Source organism: Vipera berus (genome assembly GCF_964194415.1).
Source record: "Vipera berus genome assembly, chromosome: Z".
Taxonomy (NCBI): domain Eukaryota; kingdom Metazoa; phylum Chordata; class Lepidosauria; order Squamata; family Viperidae; genus Vipera; species Vipera berus.
Genome location: NC_138205.1, coordinates 126,739,234 through 126,754,338, shown reverse-complemented (window position 1 = coordinate 126,754,338; position 15,105 = coordinate 126,739,234). Strand labels below are relative to the sequence as shown.

Below are 15,105 nucleotides of genomic sequence, written 5' to 3'. Positions count from 1 at the left end.
GTTGTAGTACACCATCCTGTAGACATACTTCCTTTATTTAGAATGGCTGTGGATAAGTTCCAGGGTGGCATTGAACTACAGAACAAGTTGGATCTCTTTACACTGATGATTTGGTCAATTAAAATGACCCTTGATGCCCTATCTCTCTCTTTTTTTTACTTATTCAGAATAGGGAACCTGTGACCCTGAACTGCTAATATATAATCCTCAGTGCTGCAACTAAGCATGATATAATCTTCATGGCTTAAAAGAAGGATTTGAGCCAGTTTGATTTAGTTTGGTTTAGTAGTAAGTTTGATAATCAAGTTTAAAAGTTGGAGACTGTGAATTCTAATCCTGTCTTGGGCATGAAAGTCACCTTTGTGATTTGGGCCAATTACTCTCTGTCAGTCCAAACCACCTCACAGGGTTGTTGTTATGGGGAAAATAGGTGGAGGAAGGTGTTGCCACCTTGAGTTACAGGTATTTCTCGACTTATGACTGCAACGGAGCCCAATATTTCTGTTGCTAAGCGAGTGAAAGGACCCACCTCAATCAGTTCTCCCAAGAAAGCAGAACTCTTGAAATGGCATCATTTCAAATGGAACTTTTATTGGGAGGTGTTGACAGCAGGAATAGAAGGCAGGATCTGAGGGTTTCCCACGTGAATCAATTAGTTAAAAGTGTCCACAGTAACCCCACCCTAACTGTCCATTCAGACAGTTCAAACAGGACAATCTGCAGATGTGAAAACTATTAGGTATTGGGTTGATCCATGGTTTCCTAGAATCTAGGATTTCTCTGATCTCAAAATGCTCTCCCTCTACCATAATAGGTAGGGGAGGGGGAACTGCAGCTGGCCTTAGGGGTGAGTTTAGTTCACATTTTAACAGGCTACAATTAAATACTGGGTGAACTTGTCTCAACGTTTTTGGGAATTCCAACTCTATGGAACATATTTTGGTCCTACATATTTTGGTCCTAATTTCTTTGACGGATGCAAAGACTTCAAGTACTTTGTGGATAAGTATACTTTCTCTCCTACTTTAAACGGTTTATGTTCAACCTGCTTCTTATCTGCTTGCACTTTATATGCTTCCCTATGCTTTTCTCAGTACTGGCCATGTATTTTGGAGTTGTGTGATCCACTCCTTTAGGGAAGGGATAGTGGGTTTGTTGACTGGCAATTCAGGCATTGGGTTGAAGCTTTGTCCCATTGCAACCTGGAATGGGGTGTAGCCTATGCTGGAGTGAACAGCGCTGTTGTAAGCCACTTCTGTGAAAGGAAGCAGATTGGTCCAATTGTCTTGTTGATAATTAATAAAGCATCTTAAATATTGCTCCAATACTGAGCTCAAATGTTCTGTCCCATCATTCGTTAGTTTGTTTCGATGAAAATTAAGATGTCATCCAGGTACACGAGAACCCCTTTGTAGAGGTGCTCCTGGAGGACTTTGTTAATTAGTTGCATGAAGACTGCTGACGCTCCCTGCAGTCCAAACGGGAGCACCCTAAATTAGAAGTAGCCCATGGGGCAGTTAAATGCCATCTTCAATTCATCTCCTTCTTTAATCCTAGCCTGATAATGTGCTTCCCTTAGGTCTAATTTTGAGAATATTTTCCCCTTCGCTAAGTGGGCCAACATATCTTTCATTAGTGGCAGGGGGCAGATATTGTTTTTGCTCACTGCATTTAAAGACCTGTAATCCACACAGAGGTGAAGAGACCTGTCTTCTTTCTCCCAGAACAAAACCAGAGCTGCCATTTTTTTTGTCTCGCTGGCTGTATGAAGCCTTGCACTAAATTTTTCTCTATGAACTTCTGCAGTTCTTGGGGGGTCATCAAGCACATTTTTGGCTTGGGTAATTTGGCCCCCGGTAGGAATTCAATGGCACAGACAGTGGGCCGATGGGGGGGGGCAGCTCATCAGGCCGCTCTTCATTGAACACCTCAGCTAAATCCCGGTATTCCTCAGGTACCATTTCCAATCCCTGATCTTTCACCATTGCTACTACCTCCAGGTTTCATTTTCTCTTTGTCTTTTGCCCTCCACCCTGGGAACCTCAACTCCCCGGTTCTCCAGTCTACCCTTGGATTCCACTTCCTCAACCATGTCATCCCCAAGATTAAGGGCCACTCTATGCCTGGAGTCACTATAAAAGTCAAAGTCTCAGTGTGATCCCCTATTGTGAGTTGGATTGGCTGGGTGGAAAGGCTGGTAGGGATCCCCCCTGCAATGGTCCCATCTAATTGGCCAAATGAAATTGGCTTCTTCAGCCTCCTCACTGGGATTCCTAGGTTCTCCATGAAGGTTGGGCTTATGAGACAATGGGTGCAACCCAGGTCCACTAGGGCTTTCAGGGTCACCTTTCTTGGCATCCCTGGACTCAACAGTTCTATGGTTCTGAGAAGGGGTTAAGATCTGAGGGTTTCCCGCACAAATCAAGTAGTTACAAATGTCCATAGTAACCCCAGAGTAACTGTCCATCCAGATTGTTCAAACAGGCCCACCTGCAGGTGTGAAAACACTGTAGAAACAGAGTGATAAGGCGCTGCTTCCAAGGCTGTTAGGTGTCTGTGCCATTTCTTCTGCACTCGGAGATAAGGCAGATGGCCAGAGGTACATTCATTCCCACCCCATTAGAAACACATCAAAGATGATAGAGCAAGAGACAGATCAAAGGAAATACACATCAGCACCTCAAGCTTCCCCCTCCCCCCCCCCCGGAGAATGGCAGAACCTTTAAAGAATAGGAAATCTCATGTACACTGAACATAGGGTTCTGACAATGAGTCAGTTGTTAAGTGAGTTTTGCCATTTTACAAATTTTCTTACCACAGTTGTTAAGTGAATCATTGCAGTTATTAAGTTAGTAACACAGTTGTTAACTGAATCTGGCTTCTGACTTTGCTTGTCGGGTGGTTGCAAAAGGGGATCACATGACCCTGGGACATTGCAACCATCCATGAGTCAATTGCCAAGTGTCTGAATTTTGATCATGTGGTGTGGGGATGCTGCAATGGTCATAAATGTGAAAAATGGTCATAAGTCACTTTTTTCAGTGTCCTTTTAACTTTGAACAGTCACTAAGCAAAAAGATTGTAAATCAAGGATGACCTGTATTTGTAAAAATAATAAATGCAAGATATAAAGAAATAAAAATTGTGCATATTATAATTTGTCAACTTCTGAGCTGTACAGTTTTTATTAATTTTTAACCCCTGAGAACAGACTTGGGAAGAGAGATTTAGGCAGGAGTAAGCACAAAGCAAAATGGTATAAGCTTTTCCTCAAGCTATTCACTGTTGCTACTACTTCTGAGAACCCCATATTAACATATAAAGTCATATAATCTGTAGCTTCATCCTATGTAGGAGAGTTATTTTATAGATACTGTAGACTCCCCTCTCCAACTTACACTAGTCATTTTTCATTATCTCCATTCTATCTCTGGCTCCGTCAATTTTTTAAAAAGCATATATGAAATGAAATAAAGAAAACTACTCTGGCCATGTCCAAAGAGAATTTCCTGTCACTGAATGCCTCTTAAGCAATAGATTTTTTTTCCCCCATAGGTTAATAGTATAATATTTCAGTATAGACTGAGATAGTAGAAATCATTTGTCAAACTGACCATTATTTCTATTTCTATTGATACTACTCTGAAAAAAAAAATCCTAAATCTTTTGAAAGTTATCTTCCAGTGGTATGTCCTTACAAACCTTTTGCTAATATGTTTCATTTTGAATTTCAAACAATAATTCTTATTTACCTCATTTTGTCCCATTTCTATAAACATTTTCAGAGCCTTCTCCACATTGTGTTTTTCTTTTGTGGCCATTAAACAGTAGCTTTGCAAAATTTCCACTTGATTCTGGCCTTCCTGTGAGTGAGGATAGAATTCCTTAAGTAGCTTCTCAGCTGTACGTATCCCATGCTGTTCAGATTCTTTTTTTTCCTTTAAGTTACTGTTGAAAAGAAAGTATTTGATGTTTCCTAAGCTATCAAGTACTGGGCAACATTAAGGAAAAGGTTACTAATTTATTGCCTTTTAAACTCAGTATAACCACAAATCTTTGATTTAATTGACTAATAGAGAGAATGAGATGTCTGTTACATTGGATTGTGTGTTAAAAGGTGAATGGAATTTTGCACATAGATAAAATAAATGAACTTTTACACGTAGGTAGTTATGCATAAATAAAATCCCAAATGGATTTTGTCTACTTCAGCAGAAGCTTGATAAATCTGAGATTACTGTAGATAAGAACAGTGTACAGTAATCAGATCTGGTCAAAACAATGATCCAGCATTAATGTACTTATTGTTGCCTCCTTAATGCCTCTTGAACATAAATGTGTATCTTCCTAAGCTTGTGGGGCAACTGTGCAAGGCCAGTTCATTCAAGGAGATGCTGATGGTATTGCAAGACTGTCTACGTGAGATCTGAAGCAACTCTGCCTCTTATCAGACTGAATTCTATACTACCACACTCTTTCTTTCCGGAGACTATAAGGCAAATTTTGTTTGCTTACTTATTGAAGAATTTTTTAATTCTTTGAAATTTTTAAAATTTGAAATTTTTCCAAATTTCATTTTCCTTTACCTGGCATCTGTAGTATTTTGATTCTCAAAAGTCTCTCCACCTACTATCTCATTGTCAGGATTTAGACATATCAGGATCATATAGCTAAGGGCTTTCTGGCCCCAATCACTATCCTTACGAGCCTTATTGAAGAACTTCAAAGCCTGATTAGCTTGCCACATATGCCTGTTTGTGGAGAGAAAGTTTTCAAAAAGTACATGCAGTATTGCAGCTTTAAAATGATCAGTCATGCTAATAAAAATACTGTATATATCCAAATATTTGGTTTCATACTATCATAGGCCTGATTCAACAAAACAGAGTCAAGTGACTTGAAGCTCAGTGGATAATTACGCATAGATCAACTTTATTCTGTTGAACTAATGAGATTTCTACAAGTATAGAAGAAAATTATAATGTTATCCAGATAAAAAGAAATTATACATTTAAATCCATTTAAAAATTAAAAAGATAAAATTCTGAAAATATTCTTACTACAACAGATAAGGGAGCAAAGTACCTCATTCATTTTAAAACTGAGGAGACTGTACCGTCCTTCCTCACTTTCTCCTAATCTGATGTGAAGGTGTCCTGGTAAGCACATTTTTTTCTGCCATGCTCTCACGATGTTCCCCTTATCCCATACCAGCCCACAGTAGAGGCAGTCTGAAGTCACTTCTAGTAGCTCCAGTTTATTAGTGAAAAACACCATCTTGGTCACGTGATCAAAATTTAGACATTTGGCATGTATTTATGATGGTTGCAGTGTCTTGGGGTCATGTGATCCCCTTTTGCAACTTTCTGACAAACAAAGTCAATGGGGAAAACAGATTCACTTAACAACTGTGTTACTAACTGCAGTGATTCACATAGCAACTGTGGCAAGAAAGGTTGTCAAATGGGGCAAAATTCACTTAACTGTCTCACATAGCAACATAAATTTGGGGCTCGATTGTGATCACAGATCGAGGACACTCTGTTCTAATTGCCACTGTGGTGACTGTTATTACGCATTTTATTTCTCCATGGCCATCCATTGGCTACTTCTAGGTGCTGCCAGTCATATGGTAATTGGATTGAACTGAGCTGCTCAGTCACTCACTGCCAGAATGGCTAATTGTTTCAGCTTGTTCATGATCAATGAACAAGCATCAGTGGCCTATCAGTTAAGCTGATTTTTTGAACCTGGGAAGAGTGCTCTTCGGAAAGAATGCTAAACTTGCAGCCAAGAATCGTTTTCTAGAGGTAGAAGGGCTGGTAGGCAGCATTTTAACTCAGCCGCCTAGGAGCGTCCAAATGTTATTAGAGATACCCCAATGTGCTGCTGTTAACATATTCAAAATTAGTAGCCGGAGCAGTGGGATTGTGCAGTGAGCCAGAACTCACAGTTAGAGATGATTGACTGGAGAGGGCGGGCTCCCTCATGAGGCAATCTGCACTGTGATTGGTCACTCTGGGTGTGGAGAGGGAGTTTCCTTCCCCCCCACCTTTTTTGCTTTGTGATTTATCTCATGATGCTCCTGTTTGCCTGGCTATCTAGTTTGCTGTAAATATTGATGTAAAATGTACTTATTTATGTAAAAATACAACTTCGTGTCAGCGTCTCGGACTCCATTTGGACACCGGCTGCGCAATTCCCTGACAGTTTCCTTCACCATTTCACCCACAGTTATAGCACAGAGTCTAAGAGTCACACTTCATGAGGAACAAGAATTCATTTTAAGATTTTTAATATTTTAAAGAAATTGCAACAATTGCTTGAGAAGCACATATCAAACTGGGATCATAGTCTATTTATTTATTTATTTATTTTAATTCCATTTATATCCCGCCCTTCTCTGAAGACTCAGGGCGGCTTACAAGCTTAGCAGTTATGTTATGTTATTTTCATTATGAAATTATGAAATTGGATGGAGGTGGGAGGGTTTTGTAGATATCAATATGACATGTGTAACTTGCCATATTTTTATACAAACAGTAGCTTGGGAAAAGTGGGAGGACACTAATTCCTTTTCTTTTAAAGCATTAGAACGAAATACAACTCCATCCTCAATTATTTCTTCCTAATACACAAGGGACGTTATAGTTTTGGGTTATCAGCATCACTTTTAGCTATACCTTAAATCTGTGATTTTCGTAAATATCAGTCTCTATATAACTTACCAACAATAAAGTCCCATGCAATAATTATAGCCAGGTTCCAAAGGTGTTCGAATTGATTTTTTCTTGGCGAGTTCAAAAAAGGGTGCAGCTTCATCAAGTTTACCACTTCTTCTCAGCAAATCAATCAAGCTCTCCATAACCGAAAAATTATCTAAATCACAAGTTTATATTTTTAGCGAAAATATTATTTTCAATACTTTTCAGTTAAATTCTTGGTAACATTACAAAGGAAAAGGAAAACTTAATTATTTAGTTTGATAATCTTTTAATCTGTTTTGTAAGCTACTTTAGTAATCCCATTTAAGGTCCTAAAGAAACACTTAAGTGCTTTTATTAAATTATAAACACATACCAGGCGTTTTCTCCAAAACATTCCGGTAAAGACTTATGGCTTGCTCATATTTCTCTTTTCTAAACATAAGGTTTGCCAACATCTAACAAAAGAAAAAAAATATTTAAAGAATAGAATAGAATAGAATAGAATAGAATAGAATAGAATAGAATAGAATAGAATAGAATAGAATAGAATAGAATAGAATAGAAGCTGGAAGGGACCTTGGAGATCTTCTAGTCCAGCCCCCTGCTCAAGCAGGAAATATTTCAATAGAAATTAAAACCACAGCATTTTTTAAATTTTTTCTTTTATAAAACCTCATAAATGTTAAAATAAGATATGGTTACATACACACATGTACAGATAAGTCCTCAACTTACAATAGTTCATTTAAATAACAGAGTTGGGATGGGACGGACGCGTCACGAGGAAACCACGCCCACCCCATTGTCAGCAATGGGGAAAAAGCTCTGATACGTCATGTGATGTCACGTGACACCGCGGGTTTGACATGTCTGGTATAGGGCTTCTTGCTTGAGCAGGGGGTTGGACTAGAAGACCTCCAAACAGTCCTGTTGCCTTTTGTACAAAAAAAAGCATTGTTGAGGCTCCCTTTATCACATGTCTTCATGTGAGCAACAGAGCTGCTTCATAAGGTCCAAACAACTGAGTTTTAATTTTAGGGCTTTTCAAACTTTTTTTCAGAATTGTCACCCAGTGAAGAGCCATAGTTGGCTATCAAGATAAAGAAAACCACAACAAAGCTTCATTTTATAGCTGAGTATATAAGAAAGCAAACAAACTGCATACCATTGTTCCAATTTCACAGCACTCATTGTCTTGAAGCAAGAGAGAACAGTAATGCTCACACTGGTCTGTGTCTCCTAGTATCAAATATAGTTCAGCTAATTCGAAAATTATCTGCAAATAAAATGGAAATAACATTCATTCAGCAATAAATTGAAATAGAAAAGGCACTGGTAATTGTATCAGATACCTCTAGCCCTTTCTCTACAGTAGAAATATAGACCATAATTAACTATGCTTTTTGGATGAGTTGCTTTTCAATTCCATCCTGAATTCCCATATTTTGTGCTGGAGAACTGAAAAAAAAAATTCAAATCTAAAAGCAAAAGTTCATTTCTAAGCTTTGCTGAGGTAAGTCAGCAGTGTGACCCGTATCACTGTAATTATGCTTTGTCTTCTTCTGGTAATTCATACTTGGAAGACTTGTTTTGTTACCTATCCAGTTCAATCTTGGCTACTTATTTCATATGGGTAAATTAGTATTTTATCCTCACAACAGATTAAGCAAAACGAATTTATGATAAATAACCTGTTATACATATTGCTGCTTGAAAATGTAAAAAATGCTTTTACTGAATGTGACCTGGCATTTTTTGTAAGAAGTCCCAGAACTGAACAGCTTAGGTGGTTTGCCTTTTGGGTGGAGCGTTGCTTACCTTATTATCAGTTGGTACGCAGGCCAGGGCCTCTGAGTAGTACTTCACAGCTTTTTCATATACCTTTTCTGATTGATGGAACTTGGCAAATTGCACACAGATTGTTAGTAGCATTTGTTTTTGAGAAGGGATCAACTCTGGCTGCTCCACACGAACTCTCTTTAATATCCTTTGTTGGGTGTCATAAGCCTTCACCGTGACAAATGTATAAAGTTAGGGCAATTGAGGCTACATGTAAGCTACTACCTGTAGATTAGAACATCTAATTCTGAGGCAATTACTTATTAGTGGCAATTAATTAGATATATCTTCCATTTTCCTTTGAGGAAAATGGCACACGTGATTTCTCCCCCTACCATTTTATCTTAGCAGAATAATAGAGTAATGAGAGCTGGAAGGGATCTTGGAGGTCTTCTAGTCCAACCCCCTGCCCAAGGAGGAGACCCTATACCATATCAGACAATTGATTGTCCAATCCCAGGAAGAAGATTTAATCAGGATGTTAGGGATTCTTCTTTCTATGCATACATTTTCTATGCAGCATTTCTCATTATTAATGACTTCTTAATTTTGCATGCTATTTTGGCTTTGCTTTAGATATCAGACTTCTCTCTTTGAAGTCTAGACCAGAAACAGTTAATTCAAGGATAAAAACCCTAAATGCTCCGATCAGTAATGTTTCATAGAAGGAATACTAAGGCTACAATACAAGAATTTCAATAAATCCCCTACTTTCAATGGAGACACCAAACATAGGTGTTTATTATGGCAAAACCATTGCTTGCTTCCACTGTTTTGATGTTGTGGGCTATTTTGTAAAGGCATGGCAGTTTACATCTGTTTCCTGTTTTGATAACTGTCAACTCTTCTGTTGGTTGAGACCAAATTAAGAAAGATGAACTAGTTGCTCTCAACTGTTTGAAAGAGTAGGTTATAAATATCATAAGCTTATTATGATACAAAAGTTAAGTTGCTACTTGATTTCAAACTGGCTTATCTGAAAAACACAAGTATGTATTTTATCTCGTACACTGGTATTTACTTTGAAATAATTCTTGTGTTCATGTAATATTGATATTTTACCTTTGTCAGGGTTTCCAGAAAAATTTCTCCTCTTTTAGTTGTCTCATAAATCTTTGCTAATAATATTAGATTTTTCACATCTTTCATCATTGAAGGCAGATCATCAGCTGTAAGTTTAAAAACAAATATTTGTTGATTTGTATATATTTTCTGAACAATTAGATACAGAATTCTGCCTTGCACAGTTTTCCTTAGTCATTTCTTCAAAAACCAGAGCTGGAAGGGAACTTGGAGGCCTTCTAGTCCAGCCCCATGCTCAAGCAGGAAACCATTTCAGACAAATGGCTGTCCAATTTCTTCTTTAAAACTTCACAGCGTTGGAGCACCCACAACTTCTGAAAGCAAGATGTTTCACTGATTAATTGTTCTGTCAGGAAATTTCTCCTTAATTCTAAGTTGCTTCTTTCTTTGATTAGTTTCCATCCATTGCTTTTGTCCTGCCTTCAGGGGCTTTGGAGAATATGTTTACTCCCTCTTCTTTGTGGCAGCCCTTCAAATATTGGAACACTGCTACCATGTTATAGTCCTTCTTTTCATTAAACTAGACATACCCCATTCCAGCAACCATTCTTTGTATGTTTTAGCCTCCAGCCCCCTAATTATCTTTGTTGCTCTTCTCTGCACTCTTTCTAGAGTCTCAGTCAGTGGTGGGATTCAGCTGTTTCACACCAGTTCGGCGGAACCAGCAGCTAATTTTTTTTTTGCCCAGGCCCAGAATGGACTTCCAGAAGCAGCATCCACACAGAGAACCGGTTGTTCACATATTTGAATCCCACCACTGGTCTCAATTATAGATAAGTTTAATTATAGATAAGGCAGGGATAATGCGATAGGTAAGACAAACAGCCGTAAAAAAAAATCCTCAATGGAGAAATGAGGTATCATGTACAAATATGTGGAATGTAGATGACAGAGCATGTTTCTGCCTTATATCAAGATAAAAACTCCAGCTGAAGATTCCCAAAAAAAAAAGTAAGAAAAAAAGTTACCTGGATCATGATCTAGTGCTTGGCTCAGAACTTTGTCAGCTTTGCCAAATTTTTTGAGTTTTAATAGGAGATCAGCAAGATCATGACACAAAAAATCCTGTTCACTCATTTTGAGAGCAACTTCATAATAATTGATAGCCTGAAACAATTTTATATATATCGTTAATAGAGCCCCAGCTTTTGGCTATGAATTAAAAACATGCTTCTGTGAGACTTACTGATCTAAGCTGGGTAAAGAAATTGTATCATAATCAAATCTGCTGCTCTCAATAGACTGTATGACTTCACAGCCAAATTGAATCCACTCCGATAAACACTTTCTGAACAGAAAACTATAACTACGTACAATTTCTCTTTTAAAATTCTGCTTTGTTTTAACATGGAAAAATATTCTAACATGGAGTTCTATGGAAGTGGTTCCAATGAAAACAATTCCATGTAATTTTTCAGTTTCTGTACTTTGGTTCAGCATGCATATAATTAATTAATTTTAATAGGCTGATACAGTTCCACGGATTCTGCTTGGTTTACAATCCTATCAAATATACACAAAAATGTAACTACCAGAATCCCCACTAATGAATAAATAGCATTACACAATCAATTAGTCCTATGAAAAAAATTAATAAAATATTCATCTGCCTTTCTAAGATCAGCTGAAATAATCAGGTTTTGTTTGTCTTCCTAAATCTCAATAATGTGGAGCAAGCCAAGTCTGCAAATTTATTTGGATTAATAAGGCAATCCAAATAATGAGCTGTACCCCTCTCAATTTAATGAGCTAGAAAAGGAAGGAAAACAAACAGCAAGACTATTTTTTTTTCCCAGAAAAAAAAAGTATCGGCATAATTTGCTCTGGGAAATGGATAGCCTTAAAAGGACTTGGAACCAAAGCTTTTGTTTTTTGTTATTTGTGAAAGAATAGTAAGAAATGCAAGAGAAATAATAAAGGAAAAGGTGGATAATTTTTGTTTTGAGGTTCCTTTCTACCTCATGCTAGCATTTTAAATAACAATGCATCTTTTCAATACTGTTTGCATTTCCAATAATGAGTGAAAAGGTTGTGTCTTAGCTAGGTGAGGATTCTGGATTAAGAACAAATGTGTGTTTATATATCTGCTAAGCAGTGCTTTTTTTGTAAAAGAAAAAGGTGCCGGAACTCACATGTGTCATCCAACCCGCCTTGCCTACCCTACAAGGTTCCAACTAACAAACGTCATACAATCCGCCTTGCCTACCCTACAAGGTTCCATCCAAAAAAGGTGCCGGAACTCCGTTCTGAGCGTTCTATGAGAAAAAAAACCCTGCTGCTAAGCATAGTAGAACTTCCCTGATAAATACACACAGGATTGGGTGAGCTTTATTATGGGGTTTTTAATTAGAACATTCAGTTTTATGTGAAGATTCTAATTAATACAATAAAAGCAAGGGACGTGCCTACACATTTTTCTTGGATACAGGGCTATTATGAAAACCCTTGCACTTTAAAATTTGCCACCACATCAGTGAGTCCTGTAAAACTGAGAAGGTTCTCTTTTTTTAAGAAAAAAAATGTCCTCAATTACATAGCCTTTTGTATCTAATTCCATTTCAGCCCAGTAGCTTAGAAATTAAACAGACTAATCCGAAATCCTAATTCTGGCTGTGCGCTCAAATGCGAATACAGTTCGTTCGGCAGATAAAAGATGATAACAGGCTGTATGTTGCCTTGGCTCAGTTCTGAATGATGTTGAGTTTTTTTAAAAAAATCTATTTCTGAACCTTGTTATATTGGTGAGTGTACACATAAGCTTGTCCGATTTTCCGTGCTACTGTTGCATCCAGGGGATTCTTCTTCTGAGCTGCTTCATAGACCTCTAAAGCTTTTTCAGGCTAAAACAATGAAAGTAACATTGCAGTTATTTTTATATGTAATGTTAATCATGATAACTTTGGAATTCCCTTACTTCAGCTTTGTCCTGTGCTTGTTTTTCTGGACTCAATACCGACACTCACTTTAAAGATAATTTTTTTAATGTCCCACTTGTTTGTTGTCTAAACTCTACTGATGACAGGGTTTAATGCCTTCTGTTAATGTATAGACAGCAGAAACCATCTTGATTGGTATAGTTAGTACTAGGCTATATCTATTTCAATGATCAAGGAGTACTGTGCCATTTGCAGGTTAATTGTCAAATTATTGTCCCTGCACTTAACCCCTTTGCACAAGTCAGTACAGGAATCCAGAAACCAACAAAACAGCCACTTCTATCTTTATTAGCCCCCCCTTTCCAAACAAACAAACAAACAAACAAGAATGGGAACTTAATTTTGCCTCCCTCCTGCATGTACATTAACCATGTTTCTATTATAAACATAACAGCAGTTCTCTTTAGAAGCTAGCTAGCTAGCTGAATGAATAATTGAATGAGATTGAATGAGCAGATGAACTTTAGAAGAGTAGACATGATATAATGAGGGTCTGTGGGGAAACCTTAAAGGAGGGGGAGTGAAGGAATCCATACTACAGAAAAAGTCAGAAACAGATTGCCTCCATTGGGGCAAAGAAGCTTTGTGAAATACGTAGAGATTTATTTTTGGGACTGAGGATGTAGAGAGTTTAAGGGGAAAAAAACACTGTGAAGTTCTATAATTTTCAAATACCTCACATGTGGTTTTGATACCTTAAAAGACAGGAGAGAAGATTATGTCTATGCAAACCCTCCTAGATCATATCACCTGTTTTAGGCAGCAAATAAGGGTAATTTGCCTTACACATGATTAATATTTTATACATACACATGAGGGAGGAAGGGGGGGAGAGAGAGAATGAATCAATAATAAACAATTTTTTTAAACTACTAACCTCTTGAATATTCATGTAGGCATCACCCAAGAGAAGACTAGTATGAGGACTCGGCAAATTTTCACACAACTCACTAGGTAAAAGAATGGTATTTAAATTAGAAGAAAAAAATTAAAAATATAGACCATAATTTTAAGTTTTCGCAAGCAAAAAAATAAAATGTAACTTCCAGATTGGGACAATTCAATTGCCTAGCTCCCAAAAGTGCTTTTTACAAAAGGCAACTAGACTTTGTTTTTTCTTTGTAAACATTTCACTTCTTATCCGAGAAACTTAACATTTTCAAAGGAAAAAAAACCCCAAGAAAGTCCAGTTTCCTTTTGGAAAAAACACCTTTAAGGACAACCATGACCTGGATGATTGACACTCTCCATAGACACCTGCCCAGCTGCACTGCGGTATGAATGGATATATCATTCATGTAAGCAAATGGTAAATATAATGCACAAATACAAAAAATACTTGCATAACCAATCACGTTAGGAAATGGGAATACACTCAAGACATCCATAGGGAGACATGAAGATTCTGTTACATCTGAGATAACACTTTTATTGTAAACGTGGAGAGAAAGGGAAGCCTCAGTCTTGTCGTTTTAAAAAGGAGTATACTATTCCCTGGTGAACTTTGTTCTTCTCTCAGAACCTTGTCCTTTATAATACAAGTCTGTCCTCAGAAAATGTCCGTGTTGCATCAACTAGAGGGTTATAGGTTGAGAAAGTTGATCTAACCGTTGTATGTAAGTGTATTCAAATGCACAAAGACACATACCAGAAAATCCTGCTCACTCACCGAGAGAAGGAAAGCTGAAGTGCTGCTCTGTGTTAAGAGTTTAATACAAATAGTGACTTAACACATTTGCATTCAACAGCTCAATTAAATTCATAAGCAATTGTGTTGTTGTTTCTTAAAGAAAGGGTGTCATCTGAGCTAGTGCATAACAAGAATCTGGAAACAGAATTTTTCTCAGCCTTCTGGCTAAAATCAGTATTATATTTTCAGATTGTATTATTCAGAACGGGTCATAATTTTCATGTTTTGCTCTAATTTTCATGTTCTTCTCTGCCCCTTAAGCAAAATACAAAAATTAATGGTTGCAGGGAAAAAAGACATTAATTTGAGGTAAAAAAAAATTACCAATAGCATCCAATATATAATCTCTTATCTTTTCGGATCAGAAGGTAAATCTGAGCCATCTTTTCCTTAACTTCAGTGTAATATGGCTGATTGGGAGTGATATTCCTCAGCATTGTTAAAGCTAAATCCACTTCTCCTTTACTGAGAGCCAAATCAACATTAGCAACAGTGACACGGATTTCTTCGGAGGTCCCACTAAATTCATTGATGGCATCTTGCATTATCTTGGTAGCTTCATGCTGGAATGTGAAAATGAATGTAAAAACAGAACTGCAAACCTTAATGATTATTTAATTATTACAGATGCAATTATTAACATTTACAGTATTTAGCGTTTTTAGAAAATTTAATGACTATTATATATGAACTCCAGTAATTTTTATATAACATCTAAGAAGAATACCAGTATATTTCCATAAAGGAGATAGGGATCGAGGCTAAAAAATGGTTTACGTCAGAAATCAAAGTCAAACTGAAGAGCTGAATTGAAGAGATGTTATTCCTTTTTATTATTACCTTGTTGTTA

At 37.2% G+C, this 15,105-nt stretch overlaps 1 protein-coding gene across 1 annotated transcript in view; it reads right to left on the bottom strand.

The window, feature by feature from the left end:
- TTC21A (tetratricopeptide repeat domain 21A) overlaps positions 1 to 15,105 on the bottom strand; it is a gene marked incomplete at its 5' end in the record, with an annotated part of 56,453 nt that overhangs the window by 10,123 nt on the left and 31,225 nt on the right. Inside the window, 11 exons of the mRNA XM_081344501.1 lie at positions 3,753 to 3,948; positions 4,587 to 4,751; positions 6,729 to 6,879; positions 7,081 to 7,162; positions 7,873 to 7,983; positions 8,526 to 8,714; positions 9,609 to 9,715; positions 10,598 to 10,736; positions 12,359 to 12,469; positions 13,443 to 13,515; positions 14,580 to 14,818. Of these exons, the coding sequence (XP_081200627.1) occupies positions 3,753 to 3,948; positions 4,587 to 4,751; positions 6,729 to 6,879; positions 7,081 to 7,162; positions 7,873 to 7,983; positions 8,526 to 8,714; positions 9,609 to 9,715; positions 10,598 to 10,736; positions 12,359 to 12,469; positions 13,443 to 13,515; positions 14,580 to 14,818 (1,563 nt within the window). The remainder of the gene's footprint in view (positions 1 to 3,752; positions 3,949 to 4,586; positions 4,752 to 6,728; positions 6,880 to 7,080; positions 7,163 to 7,872; positions 7,984 to 8,525; positions 8,715 to 9,608; positions 9,716 to 10,597; positions 10,737 to 12,358; positions 12,470 to 13,442; positions 13,516 to 14,579; positions 14,819 to 15,105) is intronic.